Source organism: Aulostomus chinensis, chromosome 17, assembly GCF_037954235.1.
Source record: "Aulostomus chinensis isolate RoL2024-O1b breed Wild chromosome 17, RoL_Achi_v1.0, whole genome shotgun sequence".
Lineage (NCBI taxonomy): Eukaryota > Metazoa > Chordata > Actinopteri > Syngnathiformes > Aulostomidae > Aulostomus > Aulostomus chinensis.
In genome coordinates, this window is record NC_141336.1 from 2,939,669 (window position 1) to 2,952,315 (window position 12,647).

Genomic DNA, 12,647 nt, shown 5'->3' on the forward strand with positions numbered 1-12,647 from the left:
GTGAAGACACTGACCTTAAAAAGTAAAGTTTTTCTGCTAAAATTTTGAGAGTTTGAATCAGCAGCTTCGTCCCTGGCCTCTCCTCCGCTGCTGCTCCTGTTTATCACAAGCAGTTTTGAGTCAAATGTCTGACTGTAATTACCGCGGATGCCCGACAGGGGGCGCCGCAGGCTTCAGCTGGCAGCTCACTGTCATTAAAGAGAAGAAAACAATTCAATGAATCACAGTAATGTGGGTTTTACCAGACTCGAAACATTAAAGTCAGAAACTCTATTTAAAAAAAAAGGTTTTCATTGTTTTGGCAGCAGCTCCTTTTGGGGTGGGGGGGGGTAGTTTGTGTGCGTGTGTGTGTGTGTGTGTGTGTGTGGGGGGGTCTCTACAGGTGAAAACACATTAGTTAACTGTAAATGCTGTGAGATGCAAGTCTGGACACAACAACCTGCTGCTACTGGGGAGAAATGTGAAAACTCTTTTCTTTTGTCTGTCTCTATGTGTTGGCCCTGCCATGGACTGGTGACCTGTCCAGGGGGAAGGCTGCTGGGATAGGCTCCACCCCCACCCCCCGCCACCCTTAACAGGATAAGAGGGAGAAAATGGAGGGATGGCAGAGACGGATGAAAGAGCGAGCAGGAGGAGAACGAACGCTACATCCGTCACATTTTCAGAGAGGCGGCGCTGCCCACTCTCCTTCAGAGCCTGGCTGTTTACTCGCGGTTTACCTGAGTGGAAAATCTCAAGAGCTTCTGTCAAAACACCCACTGAGACATTCCCTCAATGAGACAGGCTTCCCCCTGTCCATGCTAACCTACCCCTGAAAGTCAGATCTCATAAGTGGGCGGCGCCACAAGGCTTGGATTCAATCAGTGACAAGTGATGCTCGTTAGACCAGGAACAGCTGAGGCACACACTCAGAGACACACACTCAGGGATACACACTCAGAGACACACAATCTGGGACACACACTCAGAAACACACACTCAGGGATACACACTCAGAGACACACACTCAGGGACACACACTCAGGGATACACACACTCAGAAACACACACTCAGAGACACACAATCTGGGACACACACTCAGAAACACACACTCAGAGACACACAATCTGGGACACACACTCAGGGATACACACTCAGAGACACACACTCAGGGACACACACTCAGGGATGCACACTCAGAGACACACTCAGAGGCATACTCAGGGACACACACTCAGAGACACACACTCAGGGATACACGCTCAGAGACACACTCAGAGGCATACTCAGGGACACACACTCAGGGATACACACTCAGGGATACACACTCAGAGACACGCTCAGAGACACACACTCAGGGACACACACTCGGAGCGGTGCTGCTTCATTAGCATGTGAGCTACATGTTAGCATCAGCCAGCAGTCACAATCACGTGTCCTCCCAATCACTAGGAGGTACAGCTGATGCTACTTGTGCCGCTGGCGCTGCTCCTGGGTTTGGAGAGCCGGAGCGACCGAGTTTAAACACTGTTCCTGATGTGGTTGACGCTGCAGCAGCAGTTGTTCTCCACCACAACAGAACGTTCTCGTTGACATAGCACCTCATTCAAGCACTGACTGGTGCTGCAACAACGTTAGCTCTGACCACAAATGCACAACGTAACGAAACAGAGATGGCGGAATCTTGTTGGACTGATTATCATTTATTTGATCTAGAAGATCTCTTAAAAAATGGTGGCATCTGTGGGTGAGACCCTGCAGAGACCAGGAGGAATCCTCTCTTCTCCTCCTCCAGCTTCACTGTCGCGTTCTCGTTCTATTCTTCTTCTCCCTCTTGTTCTCGGAAAAGTTTATTCATAGTTTGTTGTGTTGCTACAGTTTGCCGACTGTTGACAGGAGAACAAACATGTTCATTTATTTGCGTTTTGGGTGAGGAAGCAGCTGCTGTGCAGAGACAAGACGGTAATGAGTTCCATCAGGATTACTTCCTGTAACCAGGAGGTGGCGCTACCACATCCACTCAGCTCCTAGGCGTCTTCGCCGAATGTTTGAGCTCTGTAAAGGATCTGGCCGTGTGGAGTCCAGTGTCAACAGCTTCCTGCTCTATGGGGGAGTACCACTCGGCTATGTTGCCATGGTAACACCATTCTACCGCCAGTCTTCATGGTGACCCACCAACGAGTTCCTCAGGTGTCACTGACCAAATCTGACCCGCTTCTGGCCAGCCCACCAGGACGCCAGGTGGCGCTGTGACCAATCAGACCTCATGGCTTCCTCCTTGGTCTTTGCTGAAGTCCTCCATTGAGTTTGGTGGTTTTACATAATCCTGATGGGAGGCGGCGAGGTAATCCCTGCCTGCACTGACCCTCCGCCGCTGAGGTCTGCTGGGTTACGGGGAACAATCAGAGGCCGTGTTCTTGAGGACAAACTGCGGTAAACTCATCACTGCGTACCGATCGTCTCACGCGCGTGTGTTTGATGAGCAGAAACCTCCCATCAGTCTCACCCTCGTGAACCCTTCATGGCGGCAGCGGGTCGGCTAAGTTCCTCAGTGTGAGGGAGGCAAAAGTAATCAGGATAAAAACAAGAAAACACAGGTCAAAGGGGAACTCTCATGTTTTAGTTTTAGACTGTTCGTCTCCATGGCAACCCAGAAAACTGGCAATGCTGCTGAAAGCTCTGGAGGAAGCTAAGGATCAAACCTTGAGATGAAACAGTTCTGCAGCAACAGAAGAACGCGTCTCGTTATTGAGGCCTCAAAAGTGTCCTGTAAAACTCTTTGCTGGCGGTGAAGTTTTGTGGGTTTTTCTAAATATTCTGGAAATCTCTTCAAAAATGCCATGTTTTTTTTTTTTCAGTTTGTACAAAACGTGAAACCCTCAAGGACTTTTCAAAGGGAGCATATCGGCATGGCTAAATATCGGCTAACGGACATCGGGCTCACACTGAACCAGTTCAGCTTTAGGAACTGCAGTTACAAATGTGTGATGACACTTGATTACATTTAATGTCTGTGAAGCACAAAATACAAATAGTAATGTCTTTAAATGTTTAAGAGATTTCATATTTGCCCTGAATATGTAAATTTAGCACTTGGTGTTCCATCTGAGTCTAGAGAGAAGCTGAGTAAATGAATGACGGCCCATGTGACAGGAAGGAGCATTGTTCTGTGGATGTGTTGACCAGAATCATTCGCTGGACTCCAACTCCTAATTTGTGATGGTTTTATTGGCTGTTGGAGGCAGGAACGAGTCCTGCTCCCTCCCAGCAGCAGCAGCACGTCTGGTACCGTACTGCGGGGCGGAGGGCCCATGTGCTGTGGCGGTACTCGACTTCCTCGTCCTGCAGAAGAAGGAGGATGTAGGCGTGACGTCGCTGCCCGCAGAGAGGCCCGTTCGGCAGGAGGAGCGAGGGAGGCAGGACACCCCGTGCGGGGACGGACGCCGCTGCTGCCGCAGACCGCTGCCAGACGCAGGGCGAGAAACAACCGGCAGTTGCGGCAACTTTGCTGAGACGACAATGCGGCACCGCCCGCCGACACCGGCGCTGGTGTGACCGCTAACACCCCGAGAGGAGGGAGGAAGCGGCGGACACCACCACCACCACCTCTCCCCGGTTGCCTCGCCTCGTCGCGGCAGGTCTGTCTGGACCGGAGGGAGGAGGGACATGTCCTCGCCAAACGAGGACCAGAAATGGGTACCGACACACGTTCAGGTGACGGTGCTGAGAGGCAGGGGACTGCGGGGCAAGGGCAAGCACGGCACCAGCGACGTGTACACCATCATCCAGCTGGGGAAGGAGAAATACTCCACCTGCGTGGTGGAGAAGACGACGGAGCCGGAGTGGAGGGAGGAGTGCTCCTTCGAGCTGCAGCCCGGTGTGCTGGAGAGCGACGGGTGGAGCGCCTACCCGGCGGGGAGCAACGAGCTGGTCCTCACCGTGATGCACCGCGCGCTCATCGGGCTGGACGTGTTCCTGGGGCAGGCGGTCATCCAGCTGGAGAAGCTCTTCCTCGAGAGTAGATGCGTGAAAAACGAGTAGGTGGATCCCTCTATGATAGCTGTGCTTGTGTACGTGATGCCAGCGTGCAAATGCATGTAGCTTCATCTGCTGTTGATGCGTTTTCCCACGCCCAGTGAACACATCAGGGTGTTTCTCTCCTCACTGGTGTGTTATGTTGTACTGTAGTTAGTTGTTTGGTCTGAACACAGCTGTCAGTCCTCTGGTGCTGCATCAGAGCCCTGCAGACACACCCTCCCTCCTCCCTCAGACACAAACTAACCCCAAACACATCTGACCACCACCAGGCCTCAGGCCGCCCCCAAACCCAACCCAAACCTTCTAGAAACCTCACTCCCCCCCCCCCCCCTTTCTGTGTGTGTGTTTGTTTTGGATCTCCAACTCTTGTTTCCCAATCGCCCATGCATGATGCAGACCGAAGGGGATTATGGCCTGTCCCAATTCCAGGGATTATCTAACAGTTTCATGATCTCAAAGCTCCAAGGTATTTTTAGCATAACATGTTGTTGACAAGCCTGGTTCCTACGAAGTCCTGTGAATATTTGATGTGGCACTGATTTCCATTCGATTTGCTTCTGATATCATAATATGTATGTATCTATTTGATTTACTGTGTTTTGCGGTTTTCACTGAGTAGAGAAGTTCTCCGTGCACTGAAGTTTGTTTACCTGGTTTGTTTGTTCTGGGCCAAAACAAACAAATTGCATGAATCTTTCAAGTGTTCAGTGAGCGCCGGGTCGGCCTGTGTAACACACCGGTGTGCAGGGGCGCAGTAGTGGGGGCTCTCAAAGAAAGCTTAAGGAACAGGATGCTCATGTCGCCCACTCTTGGTTATTTTGTCCTCTACCTTGTGACCATAATAGCAGGACTGACAATGAATGAGTGAATCCCGAGCACCATAAGGTATTGTACGATAAATGCTAATGACCTCGATAATTCTATATCCGTGTGAGATGCGTCTCCCCGGTCAAGCTGCTCCTCTCTGCCCTGTGGTGTGTCCCCTGCACCTCCCCTCCTCCTCCACTGGGGGAGGGAGGAGGCCAGCTCCTGTATATTTATCTTAACTCGCACCAGCATCGAACTGTAAAAGGATCCCAGAAACGTACGGTGTCATAGATGTGCGTCCTTTACGGAGTGAATATCACCCTCTCACAAACTAGATTTCCCAACCTGGAACTTCAGTGACCTTTCAGAGTCCTTGCACAACAAATCCATCCAGATCTTGGCCGTCTTTTGTGATTCAAACCAGTCCGTTCTCCGTGTAGCCAGGAAGTCCAGCGTGGACCTAGCGGATAAAAACCTCCGCAGCAGGCACTTCCTCAAACAGTGGAGCGTAACATTGTTGCTCCAGACAAACTGCAGCGATAGTAAGAGCTTGTTGCTTCACTCGGCCTGCAAGCTCACGTTTAGCATGCTGTGCATGTTTGCTAGCACCATTGCTACAGTCTCAAATCAATGGTGCAGAGGAAATTAAGGACTTACAAGTTTATTAACATACTTCTAAAACACCCCAGTTGGAGGTAAAATGAAAAGGGGAGACTACATAACTCAATGGACCCTGCTGTCAAACTGTGAAGATAAAGCACACACTTGTATTATAATAATAATAATAATAATAATTTGTTAGCATTATAGCAGTGGCCAAAAAAATGCTTGAATGTCAATAATGGTCTCAAAAATCACTACATTTCTTATCAAGGTAATTAATGCATAATCTATCGACCAACCCCCTCTGAGTTCCAAACAATGTTGGTGTTGACACTCGTGCATTAGCACCGCTAACGTTCATACAAGGGGCTATGCTAGCACAGCTAACGGTCATGCTAGCGCTACTGGCAGACTTGGTCTTCAGCTGTTGTTCTGTGTCCTCCGACAGTTTTCGCTGCACCCATGGGTTGGGGGAGACCTTGTTCCAACCGTTTATTCAGATGTGGGCAAGATATTCAACATACTGGTTGCTCACGAACTGATTTCTCCCGACCCAGGAGGAACTGGACATCCCCAGAAGAGCCGCCCACAGCCCTACTCTGCCTCTGATTGGCTGGTTTTCTAGCCTAGTTTAGGCCTGTGGAGTGAGAGCCAATCAGAGGTAGAGAGGGAGCAGGTTTTTATAGAAGGCAGGTGGGAAAAACATAAAACACTGGTTTATTTTTGATGCAGGGTTTTGAGAGGAGGCCTACCCTCTGATGTAACTGGGAATCGTGGAACTACTTGAAAGAGCGTATACCTCAGCCAAGGTGAACTCAGCCAAACCCAAAGTAAAGACGAGACATGCCATTTTTAACTCTGTGAAACAGATCTGGTCCAAAATGTAACGGACTGTGCCCTGAGGTTTGCTGCCCCCCCTCCACCAGCAGGATCAGCCTCATAGTTGTTTAAGCTGCTAACAGACAAACAAACGGCACCAAAAACACAAGCTCCTCCTCGAGTGATGTGATGAACTTTTCCAGACATCAACAAGAGAATGTGGTCATTCACATTTCTATACCTGTGATAGCGCGTTGAGCTGCCGTAGTCCACCTACGTACGAGCAGGATACGGAGTCAGTGGGTTAGAGGGAGGATGTCATCATCATCATCGTGAACAGGACGCACAAGTAATCCACACCTTTTCGTGCACCCTTTGGGGTTCAGTTTGCACCTTTCAAATGTCTCTCAGTGTTTTTTGCATTTTACTGGGGAAACTTCAGTGTACAAAACAAAACAAAAAAACCGAATCAAAACTCAGAAACACACAAGTCCAACTGACTTGTTGGCTTTCTCCTCCATCGTATCCCAACTTACCTGAGAAACTGGTGCCACACTTGAGAAAAAGTGTCACAGCTCTAGAGGAGCGATGTGTGTAGCGACTTGAAGGAACTGGGAAAGAGTCCGCCACCACTACGGCTCGTTTTGGCTCCTAAGCGCCTTAACGCCCACCTGAGTGGTACCAGCCCAAACCCGGTCCCCTCAGCTGGAGGAGGGACAGTGAATATCGCACCAGAGGATTTACAGTCGTAACACCAACATTTCGGATTTGAGAAAGGGAAGTTTCCTTCAGTTGGTTGCTGGTGTGGGTAAATACGTTTTTCATTCAGAGAGAGGGAGGAAATACTTGAGGTCAGCAGAGGTGTGCGACCGTAGCAACACTTTTATTGGCTCCTAAGTTCCAACATCCTTCTTGCTGGAAGCTTGTGGCACTGATTTGACACTCAGACTGAATATTTTGACCTGATGAGGAGAACAACTCTTCCTCCGTCCCGTTTTTGTTTCCGTGCCCTCTGATGGACTCGTGAACATGAGCTGAAAGGGGAGCCCGTCTCCTCCTGGCGGCCCTGTTGGAGCTGGTCAACTGAAGGTTGGAGTCAGCTTGTGACGGCGATGTGTCAGCACTTTGCAGTCTGTCACTGACGCCGTGTGGTATTCAGTGGCTGTGGGCGGGTCGGTACCACCGCGGTATCACCGCTGGCCAGCAACTCCTGTGTATGTTGATACTTTTTTTTTTAAACAGCAAAACCATCAGGAGTGTGTGAAAGATTGAGTAACACAACAAAGATTTGACGCTCACGCTCGAGTTTATAATGTTACGTTTGCTTTTTCACCCTTGCAGGCCGCATCCCTGGTCAACCTGTGAACAAAAAGACATTTCTAGTGTTTTTCAGCTTTTGTTGTGTTCAGAATATATTAATTAAAATGGCATTCTGAACTTTTAGCAGTGCTGCTCTCAGGTTGATTCGGGTCCACTCTCATGGAGCGTGGGCGCCTGTTCTAAGAGAGGGACGGCACCTGTTCTAAGAGAGCTCCACCCGCCTCGTCCTTTTCAGGAAGGCGCTGGTGTCGCCCCAGTTGTTCTTTCTGGTGCTGTGAGGAGCTTCATCCCAGCATCCAGCCACAGCTTTTCTGCCAGAAAAAAAAACAGAACGTCTTGGGGACAAGGACCCAAAGCCACAGCCGGACCGGGCTTTAACAGAAACACGGAAGAACACAAGGTCACACGCAGCATCAGAAAACTCCACGTGTTCCGGTGACCCCTTATAATCGGTTCCATCATAACCAGCTTGACTTTTGATGAGAGAGTGGATCAAAACTTTCACATCCATCATTGGTTGAAAGTTAACAGCAGGAGACAGGAGATCTAAATGCTACAGACCGGCTCTATTCACCCCCTAAGAGGACAACTACTGCGAACATTTTTGACATTATGTGTGGTTGTGTAGTAGTAATAACTAGAAAGTACTCTGAGAGCAAATACTTCTGTCCAAGTGAACTTCGACCCCTGAAACTTGTGCTGGGGTCCTCAAGCTGCGTGTGAGTGGTGGTTTAGCAGAGTGAGAAGGACGTGAAACCCGATAGTATTTGGAATTGTATGAAGAAGCAGACGAATGCTGCACTCTGGTGGAAATATCACTTCCTGTGTTCACTAGGAGGTGTTAGAAAACACACTTACTGGACATGATGTTGCTGTACATCACATGAAGACAACGTAACCTGTAATTTGATGTAAGTCAAATATGTTTGTTCCATCAGGCTTTTACCTCCCATAACCACGAGGCGGTGACTCAGATTCAGCTTGTGGACGTCAAACATGTCAAGTTTGGCAAAGATCTGACCGCGTTGAGCCCGGTTACGAGAGTTTCCTGTTCTATGGTGTAATGTCCAAATTGTCGACCTCACCAGGGTAACACAGTTGAACCACAACTCTCAACCAAGTTCTTAATGGGTTTCTGACCAAATCTGAGGTGAACCTGGTCGTCCCACATCAAAGTGTAAACGACAATGAGCCATTTCCTGTTTCCACCTGGTGGCGCCGTGACTAATTGACTCAAAATGTCATGGCTTCTTCCTCGGTCCGTTCTATCCTTCTCCAGCATGTTTGGTGAAAATGTCCCCTAAATTGGTTTGAGCATAATTCTGCTGACAAACTGACAAGCGTCACCTCTTTGGCAGAGGTAACGAATGAGCCATGTGACCCAACGTGTCACACCAATCAGAATGAAGTGCACTGAAAATGACAAATAAGTTTTCGGATACATTTGGGCTGCACGGTGGTGCAGTGGTCAGCACTAGGGCTGCAACTAACGACTATTTGAGTTGTCGACTAGTCACCGACTATTGAAACCATTAGTCGACTCATCGGATAATTATTATTTTTTTCCTTAAATTTAGCATGAAGTTGATTTAATTATTTGGCAAATGATAATAAACAAGAAAGATGGGTACAATGAAAAATACATCTTTTATTGACATTCATTAATTTAAAATGCGTCTGGCATAACGCTCAAGCTCTCTTTTATAGCGAAAATACGCTTATAATGTACAATGTATGTCATAAAAACCGTATTGGCTTGAATGTTACTTGAACCTCACCGAGGCGAGTCAGACTCCGTTTCGTTCAACTGCCCGACGGGCTTCTTTAAGTGTTCGTGCATCACTGCCATGATACGCACGGTCTGCTTTGCAACCTCTGCAAGTAGTCTTTTTATTCGCCGTATCGCGGCTAAAATGCCACCAAACTTTAGAAGTTTTGGTACGCGTACCTGACGTTGACGCCGCGTTCCTGTATGTTACCGCTGAGAGACAGAGACGCTACTGCGAACGAGTGACTCTTGGCAGAGATTATCATCAAGTGAGATGCCTCACTCTGTTGGAAGAAACGCGTGTGGCGACAATAGTCGACAATGGCATTTATTGTCGACTATTTCTATTATCGATTTTTGTCGACAACGTCGACTAATCGTTGCAGCCCTAGTCAGCACTGTGGCCTCACAGCAAGAAGGTTCCGGGTTCGAGTCCCAGCTTGGGCGCGGGATCTTTCTGTGTGAGTCTCCATGTTCTCCCTGTTCCTGCTGGGTTCTCTCTGGTACTCCAGCTTCCTCCACAGTCCAAAGACATCAAGAGGGGACCAGGTTAATCCAGACTCTAAATTGACCGTAGGTGTGAATGTGAGTGTGAATGGTTGTTTGTCTCTGTATGTTGGCCCTGCCATGGACTGGCGACCTGTCCAGGGTGAACCCCGCCTCTCACCCGTAGATGCTGGGATAGGCTCCAGCCCCCCCGCGACCCTTACTAGTAAGGAATAAGCGGAAGACGACGATGGATGGAAGAATAGATACATTTGATTCCAAACGCCGCGGCCCGTATCGATCACTCAGGCTCTGGGACGGTCGCACGCCGACCCGTCCTTGTTAGCTCAGCACTGAGCTTCAGTTGCTTCAGGACGTCGTGACGTCAAGATAACAAACGGCCTTCGGTTTCGTCTCACATCTTTGAGGACATCCTCAGAAAGCGCCGGCCCGGATGTGTTTCTGCTCCGCTCTGCTCCCAGTGGCCCCATTTCAAGCAAAGCTGAGTGATTTGTGTCACCTGGGCTCTCCGGGTGAATTATTATCACTTCAACGAGGTGTTGGTTCAGTCTGAGGTGAGCTTTATTTGCATGTTGATGAAATACTGGGGGGGAGATGATGAAGGCAGTAAAGTCTGATTACAGTAAGAAGACGTAAGCTCAGCATGAATAAAAGAGAAACAGATAATAAAGATGAGGAGGTGGGTTCATGCAGGTCACCCCCAACACTGATGACTATGTAATCTTTCAAGCAGCAGCACAGGAAACTCCCTCCCTGGGTGTTACATTTATGAATGCAGAGGGTCAAGGCTCTGCCAAGACACTTTGGTTTCACGACGTCTAATATTTATAAAGCCTCTTCACGGTGGTTTCACAGAGATCTGGTGTTCTGGGTCGTATATTTCAAGAAATGGAGACGCGTCAGGTTGAAATGGCCCTTTTCTTCCAAGCGTCCGACTTTATTCTCTCAAGGATTTCCAAACATCTGAATCAGCGCGCTCCAGTCAGAGCCGCCAGGAGGGAGGGATTAGAATCTCCACCCGTGCAGTCGTCGCGTCTTAGATGGGGGAGGGGTGCAGAGGTTTGCACGCTAGGTGAGACTCACTGATGCAGAGTGATGCTTTGACCTCAATGCAAACGTGATAATGATGACTGATAAAGTTTGAAATCGCTGTAAACGGAGTTTTGATGGCGTTTCTTCGGACACTGTTGAGCAACAACGTTGAGACTTGTGACCAGAGATGTTCCGGTACTTTTTTCCTTCCCGATGCCCGAACCGACACACAAGACATCGAGATTCCTCGTCACTGCTCTGAAAACTGGACGCTGAACTTAGCTTCCGCCTCTGTTTTACAGCTGCGAACGGGGAAAGGGCCCTTATTGACATATCAGATACGTAGGTAGGCTCTCCGATGCTGATCGTAAGCAGAGACATTTCACACATCTGACTGACCGACACACAAACGGCCGGCTCATTTTCCCCTGGTGGGGCCTGCAGTTTGGGCCGAGGAAGAAGAACCTTGCGATATTTTCCCGAATTTCAAAATGAACGTGATCCTGAAATAGTTGGTGCACCCACAGATTCAATTCAGGATTTTAAAATACAGCATGCCTTTTTTTTCTAGATCAGTGTCACGAGGCCAAGCAGAGGAATCAGAAATATTGTTTTTAATAAAACGGTGTAAAAGTGTCGGGGAAACTGCTCTTTTTAATACCTTAGAAAGGAATGGAAGAGTTGTTAGAGACCCCAGGTGAAGATGAGACGGCCCCCTAGGAGCCTCGGACCACCCACGTGTGAACCAGTGAAATGAATGAATGAATCTTTTTGATTTAGCTGTTCTGATCTCGTATTTTGAGCCTGAATTTGCTCGTTTACCCAACTTGTTGTTAGCACCCTGGCCCCGGTTGAGATGGAGGAGTAAAATTCACGACACTGAAGGTTCGCATTGGCCAACAAAACAAAGATGCGCTGGCGCTGTGCACGTTTTCACCTCTTTTACCAAATCACTGTAAATATCTTAGCACGGATGTGGGTACAAATTAGCAATAGCTGCCAAACCAGTTTGTGCTTCAACACAACAGCAAAAGAATGTCTAAGTTAAATAAATGTGGAGTTGCTGTCAGATTGAGGCATCGCTGAAAAAGTGCAAGATCAGTCAGTTTCCCTGAATGAACCCTGGTGAGAACAGTGGCAGCATCATGGGAGGAAGCGGCGCTGTCTTCGCATACAGAGCAGACGTCGAGCAGCTTCCTGGAAAGGTGCGTGTTTGGGGTGAACTCCCCTGCAGCCGGTCAGAAGGAGGCTGCATGTGCCAACAACGCATGTTAAGAATCATTTTTGCAATTCTAAATATTGAGCTACATATTTGCCTTCATAATCGACTTTCTCCCCCAGAGGATCAGTCAACATTTCAGCTCTTGTGGTCCTTGCAGGTCAAGGTTGTGTTTTGGTTGGTTGGGTCCGCGAATGCTGACACAGTTATTATTGTAAGATGTTATATATTAGACAAGCCCTCCTTCTTACTGCATTGCTCTCAGTCTTTGTGTCACATTGCAAACGTCAGATGTTGCTGAAGGCCGAGTGTTCCTGCCTTCCTGCTGAGCCCAGCAGAAAGACTACGAGTGGTTCTATGTGAAACACATCCAGAAGGGTCTGGGAGAGGTGACAGACTCTGAGGAGCTGCAGCCTGCACGGAGCCCAGGCTAATGGACGTGAAGGTTACGTAACACTGTCCCCTCACAGGCTGTAGCAGATAAAACAAATGTACCTCCGCTTTTTATTAAATGGACTCCGAGGAACTAGACTTTATTTTAGAGTTGAGGAATG

General features: G+C 48.6%; 1 protein-coding gene across 1 annotated transcript in view; it reads left to right on the plus strand.

The window, feature by feature from the left end:
* Positions 1 to 1,608: 1,608 nt before the first annotated feature.
* Positions 1,609 to 12,647, plus strand: part of rab11fip5a (RAB11 family interacting protein 5a (class I)) — a 35,296-nt gene continuing 24,257 nt past the window's right edge. The window contains exon 1 of the mRNA XM_086181841.1: positions 1,609 to 4,017. Coding sequence (XP_086037967.1) covers positions 3,647 to 4,017 — 371 coding nt within the window. The 5' untranslated portion in view covers positions 1,609 to 3,646. The remainder of the gene's footprint in view (positions 4,018 to 12,647) is intronic.